The sequence below is a fragment of the Lepus europaeus genome, chromosome 1, assembly GCF_033115175.1.
Source record: "Lepus europaeus isolate LE1 chromosome 1, mLepTim1.pri, whole genome shotgun sequence".
Taxonomy (NCBI): Eukaryota; Metazoa; Chordata; class Mammalia; order Lagomorpha; family Leporidae; genus Lepus; species Lepus europaeus.
The window spans coordinates 4,119,540-4,125,926 of record NC_084827.1 but is presented as its reverse complement, the minus strand read 5'-3'; the positions used below and the strand labels follow the sequence as shown (position 1 = coordinate 4,125,926).

At 48.0% G+C, this 6,387-nt stretch overlaps 1 gene segment (V, D, J or C); it reads right to left on the bottom strand.

The window, feature by feature from the left end:
• Window positions 1–3,094: 3,094 nt before the first annotated feature.
• LOC133761851 (T cell receptor beta variable 10-3-like) lies at window positions 3,095–3,724 on the bottom strand. The segment is given in 2 exon segments: window positions 3,095–3,579; window positions 3,679–3,724. Coding segments are annotated over 2 exon segments (531 nt in total).
• Window positions 3,725–6,387: the final 2,663 nt, after the last annotated feature.

Sequence of the window (6,387 nt, the reverse complement as noted above, 5' to 3'; positions counted from 1 at the left end):
AAGTGAAGACCTGTAGGTATGGGGTTATCAGAACCATCTCTTTCTCTCTGTAGCTGGTTTGCATTCTTCACCATTGGGGTAGAAAAGCTGCTGCAATGCCCACTGTTGGCCCCAGTGAGTCAATCCACAATGGAAAGTTTGTGAGCCCAGGGTTCTGGGTGACAAGAGCACTTAGGGTGGCTGGAGACTGGTTTGTCACTCTCCATCTGAAATTTGACAGTTCTAGGGAAGACCTCCCCCAGGTGCTCACGGCCTCCGCTGAGCAGCACAAGGAGGGAAATCCAGGACCAAATTCTTGTCAGGGCAAGAATGAGGCATCTTGCTGCTCAGCTGTGGAAACACCAGCGTTCTGGGAGGTCTGGTTGCTGTTGTAGGTATCTGCAGAGTTAATCTCCCAACCTGTCCCTCTCAGAGACTGGAAGGCTTCTGTGTGGGCTGCAGGCTGCCCCCACCTCTCCTGGTTGCCCAGTCATCTTCCTCCAAATCACTCATTTTAAGTAGTATATGTCCCACCTCCCTCACCCTCCAGACCTCGGTGGGGATTTGGATATTTACTTTCTATTCATTTCCTGTCCCATGCACTTGTATGGCCCTTCTCTGGTTAATCTGCTATTGTCAGTTTATGTCATAAACTCTATTTTCAAATCCTTGAAGAGTAGAGGGAACAATCTTCCCTCTCCAACAATCAAGTGAGAAATTTTATGTTTTTTTGTATTCCACCACAATTTTGAAAGCATTTAAACAGAGACTGCTTTCCAAAATGGCAAAGGTGGATATCGACAGCCAAACTCAATGTGATGGACCCTGAAGACAATGAGAGGAACTGAAATGGTTCAAACAAGTTGGTAACTCTGCCAGAAGTGCAGTTGGTCAGCAAACACCCCACAAAGGGTTCTCTGAGATAGGTGCCGCTTCTCTTGTGCTGTAAGAGGGTTTCTGGGAGTCCGATCTCAGTCACGTTTAGGACTGTCACTCCTTTGTTGCAGGTGGCCATACTTTGATTCTAAAACTGACTCACATGCTTAGTAGTATCGTACATTTATTCTCCTGTGAATTACCTTACAAGTTTGTATTGCCACTTTTACTAGGCTTTTTCTTTCTGAGTAATGAAAATCCACTCAATCTAGACACGGACTCTATTAGACAAGGCGAGCTCTGCCACGGAAAACAAAATAAAGCAAGCCTTAAAATCTTAGTGGCTTAACTGTGTCAAGTCCCAGCCCAATACTCCAAATCCAGCGTGGCTTGATCAGCTCTCCTCCATGGCTGTCTGTTGCCATGTCATGACCCAGTGCGTCAGGCTGCTTCATCTTATAATTAGGCTGTCTTCACATGTAGCTTCCGAGTTCATTAAAGACAAGAAAAGAGCTGCTGGGTGCCCATGCAGAAAAGAGCTGAGAGCGGACTTGAGACTGCTGTGCTCAGAAAATCCTGCTGCAGACGGGCGTTTGGCTAGCGTCGGGGAACTTAGCTCATAAGCAGTTCCCTGAGCTGGTATAAAATTTTCCCCAAAGAGAAGGGTTGTTCACTGTGCCTAGACTGTTAGCTGAAAGGACAAGAGTGTTTGGTGAACTCCAGGTTTCTTTGCCGAGGCCTGGAGGTTTTGGATGTGTGAGGCAGTGGAGGGCCAATAGCAGAGCAGTGCACACTCCCTGCTGCATTTGTGTTTGCTGGGGGAAGAGTAAGCTCTGAGTGACTCCAGCTGGGAGAAAGAGAGCATAAAGAAGCCTGCATGAGGATTCTCTGGATCCCCTGTGTCTTTCTCCTGGATGATCTGCTACTGAATACTTAGTATGTCACGACCATGAAGTCTGGCCACGTGTGTGCAGCCATGTGTATGCTGTGTGCTGTGAGTCCTTCTAGCTACTCGCCAAATGTGGATGCATGCTTGGGGGAATGCGTCACCGTGCTCCAGGATATTGTGAAAGGGCACGCTTAGAATCGGGTTCTGTAAGTTTCATTCACATCTCACTCTTCAGCAATTCATCATTTGTTCCCAGCCCTCTCACTGCAAGTGAAGCCAGGAGCCATGGAGTCTCTGGGTGTGTGGTGACCGCGCATGGCTCCTGTCACACACACTCTTCACCATTTGTGTCACTCTTCATGCCCTTTCTCACTCTGTTGTTTAGCTTTTCATTTGCATGGAGTACTTGACTCCTGGCTTTGGCCTAGTCCAGCCCTGGCTGTTTGGGAGTGATTTGGGGAGTGACCAATAGATGGGAAATGTCTGTCTGTCTGTCTGTCTCTGTCTTTCTCTGCCTTTCAAATAAAATGAAAAGAAATAAGTATTCCATCCAAGTCTCCCATGTGGCTCTTGGGCACCTAAGTACTGGCGCCATCACTACTGCCTCCCAGGCTGTGCACTGGCAGGAAACTGGGTTAGAAGATGAGGAGCCAGGATTTGAACCTAGCATTCTGATATGAGGTAGAGGGATCCCAAGGGGTGACTCTTGCAACCACCTGCTTTTTGTATGTGTGTTTTTATATGCAACAGTTTAATTTTATGCAACTTCTAAATTTTCCTTTTCAGTTTATTTTTTGTGTCTCCACTTAGAAGAAATCATCCAAATGGAAGCTTAAAATAATTTCTTAAATTCTCCTAGCTTAGAATAAATATATCTGAAGCACATTTTTATGTAAGAAATGAAGTAGAGACTTAGGAATAAGACTGAAGGACCTACTCCCAGTGCAGAAGGAGCAGCCTGTAGAAGTGGTCCCCACGGTGGGACACGTATAGAAATAACTGACTGTAGATGAGTATGGCTGCAACAGAGAAGTATTAGTGCAAGATGTGCTGGAGAGAGCACAGAAGGGAAGATCCCGTGGGGCCTTCCAGGACTGTTGTCTCAGCACAGAGGCAGCCAGGAGCGGAGACCGTGTGAGTAGGGCTCACGACTATGAGTTGGACGGTGATAGAGGACAGAGGAGCCTAAATGAAGAAATCGCTGAAGTCCACGAGGGAGACAATAATGTGGTGACTTTGAGATTATCGATAGAATCATGACTCTCAACAAACAGTGGATTTTCCTTCCTCTGAGCGGAAAGAGACAGCCAGCAAGCTAAGCCTGTTCAGTGACTTCCAGTGAGGCTGAGACTAGCGTGGGGTGGGCCTCGGCATGAAGGTCACGCTGCCCACGCAGGAAGACCCCCTGGCTGGCAGGGACCCTGTGGCGCCCGCAGAAGCAGGGACTTTGCAGGTGGGGCTGGGTTTCATGTGCACAGGAAACCTCAATCGTCCTGAGCAGCCTTTATGTGCAGACAGGAGGCAGCTGTGTAGTGCTGTGGACTCAGAGTTGGCACAGAAGTACACAGATGTCTGGGAAGTGGTGGCTGACACCAGGGTGAGGGAGAAGTCCTTAGTGTTCGTTCTGGAGACGTTGTACCCATCAGAGACGTCTCCTTTTTCCGTGATGCCAACACCATGTGAGTAGTAGATCAGCCTCAGCCCAGATCCCAGGTCTTGCCGATACCAGTACATATAGTCGTAGTCGTCAGTCTGGTGACATCTCAGAGTGACCTTCTTTCCTGTCTGTGTGACCTTGTGTCTGGGGATCTGGGTGATTACAGCATCTGTGTGTCCTGTATAGAGTGATGGAGCCTGGTGACGTGGTGCCAAGAAAGAGGGTTGGATTGAGGTGTTGGGAATCCCAGGGAGGACCACCTGTGACCATCACTCACCTGCACACAGGAGGCTGAAGGCCACACAGAAGAGTTTGGTGCTCATTGCAGCCCCAGGGCGGAACCCTCTGTCTTCTGGCCCCACTGGGGGAGATAGAACTTAGGCTGTTGGTGACTCAATGATGTCATTGTCCCTGACAGGTGCTTGAACAGCAGAGTTAATGGGACACACCCCTCCCCTGCAGGAACAAGTCGATCATCAGTTACACCCATATAATCTTATCATTTATAGTTTGTAGCATCCATACACAATTTAACATCTTATAATGGAAAAAATTTGTAATTTGTTTCTAAAGTAATCTTACAGGTGTATATGCTCTTTCCCTAATTTTAGTGAGTAAATCTGTTTCCTCAGGCATATTTTTCCAATTAAGATAACATTCCTTACTTATATACTGTTTTAATTATCTCTAATATTTCTGTGGCCTAAGATACCTCTTCATGACAATGCTTGTGACTCTTATGAGTTCTGTGCTCAAAATTGACCTTTTTGCAAATATCTTTCACTATTTTTTTCTTCACCTAAACTCTGGATAATTGGATGTCAGCCTGCAGCAAGACCCTTGGCTACATGAGCCACTGACAACCGGAAAGGTTTAATAGTGTGAAGGTCACTGTCATCAGATTTGAAGAGTTGTTTTATGCTGTCTCACATCAGTTGAACTGGCAGGAGCCCTGCCGTCTAGACGCGGGCCTCTGTGTTCTCGTGGGTGTGAATTCTCCCTTTGTATCAGCTGAGGTCATGGACCCTGGGTTACCTAGGTCCCCAGGGCTTCCCTGTCTGTGAAATGAAGACCATGCTCATTAGCCATGTGGAAGACATAGTCACCAAGAAATACACGAGTCTAGCGTGCCTAGGGTCACAGGATACTGGATACATACAGGGTCAGTATACTGGTGTCCCTATTCAGAAACTCTTGTGTCCACCAAATAGAAAAGTACTGATTGAATCATAAATGTGCTATCATGCAAAACATATCTGGGGGGCCGGTGCTGTGGCACAGCAGGTTAAAGCCCTGGCCTGCAATGCCAGCATCCCATATGGGCGCCAGTTCTAGTCCCGGATGCTCCTCTTCTGCTCCCGTCCTCTGCTATGGCCTGAGAAAGCAGTAGAAGATGGCCCATGTTCTTGGGCCCCTGCACCCATGTGGGAGACCTGGAAGAAGCTCCTGGCTCCTGGCTTCAGATCGGTGCAGCTCCGGACATTGCAGCTATCTGTGGAGTGAACCAGTGGATGGAAAACCTCTCTTTCTGTCTACCTCTCTCTATAACTCTGTTTTTCAAATGAATAAAATAAATCTTTAATAAAAAACCATATCTAGTCTACGGCAGTACCCACCGTTATTTCCTATACACGTCATGTCTCAATGCAGGTCAACATCTCTGTGAATGCCTGTCTTGACGCTCTCTGGGTAGTGATCCCTACAAACCTGCCCCAGTGAAAAGGAAACAGCATCCAACGTAGGCACGGGGGAGTCCATGTTGCACCTCCATGGAAGGGCTGAGCCTGGGGCTGGGCAAGCCCAGGAGAGCCTCTTGTTTCTATGCCCAGAGCTCAGCTGGCCTCGGGAGACTGAGAGCCACCCAACAAATTTGTTTCCATGGTTGGATCAGAGCAAGAAAGGCAAGTTTTCTAGTTCAGGACTCAGATTTCTGGGGGGAGGGCAAATGGTTCCCCATAGCTCTGAGATATGTTCTCAAAATAGAGTATGGGGCTGGCGCTGTGGTGTAGTTGGCTATACTTCCACCCTAATCCCATATGGGCACCAGTTTGTGTCCTGGCTGCTCCTTTTTCAATCCAGCTCTCTACTATGGCCTGGGAAAGTAGTAGAGGATGGTCCAAGTGCTTGGGCCCCTGCACCTGCAAGGGAGACCTGGAAGAAGCTCCCGGCTCCTGGCCTTGGGACGACCCAGCTCTGGCCATTGTGGCCATTTGGGGAGTGAACCAGTGGATGGAAGACCTCTCTCTGTGTCTCTCCTTCTCTCTGTCTGTAACTTTACCTCTCAAATAAATAAATAAATAAAATCTTAAAAAAAAAGACAGTGACAGTATCTTCTTTGTGAAGATAAGCATTCATGATGAGTACCTCCTTTTCATTCACTTTTTAATTACTTAGCTATTACTCAGTCATAGATTTTCTATCCATGGAAACATAACCTCATCTTGGAACTGTAACAGGATCATCTCTGGCTGAAATGATGTGTCCTGGATTGGCAGGCAATAAACCACAGCCCATAGGTCAGTCATCCAATAGAATAGGCGGCTCTGTGCTACATCTTAGTGAACAAAACCAGGCACATGGTGGAGACGTGGGAGAAACTTGATTCTGGAGGAGCAGAGAGACAGCAGGGCTCCTGACTCCGATGCTTAGAGACGTGAAATGTTAGGAACGTCCGCACGCTGCAGCTCTCTACCTGCACAGTGGTGCTCTGAGGTCCTTGTTGATGCAGTGCTTCCTCTAATGTCTACCCTTGCATTAAACCCTCAGTGAACGCCCACACTGCTGTGCACAGTGGGGCTCCTACCGTTTCCTGAGGATTGGAAGGTGCTGGCAGAAATGGCAGACCATCCCCTGGACCTGCGGCCTCAGTATTCGGGAGTGCTCTGTCCGAGCTCAGCAAGGCAGAGAGAGGGTTAGAAAAGAGCTAGAAGCATCCTCGGGGCCTGGCTATGCCTGGAGTGACAACCTGCCCCCCTCCTTCACCTTC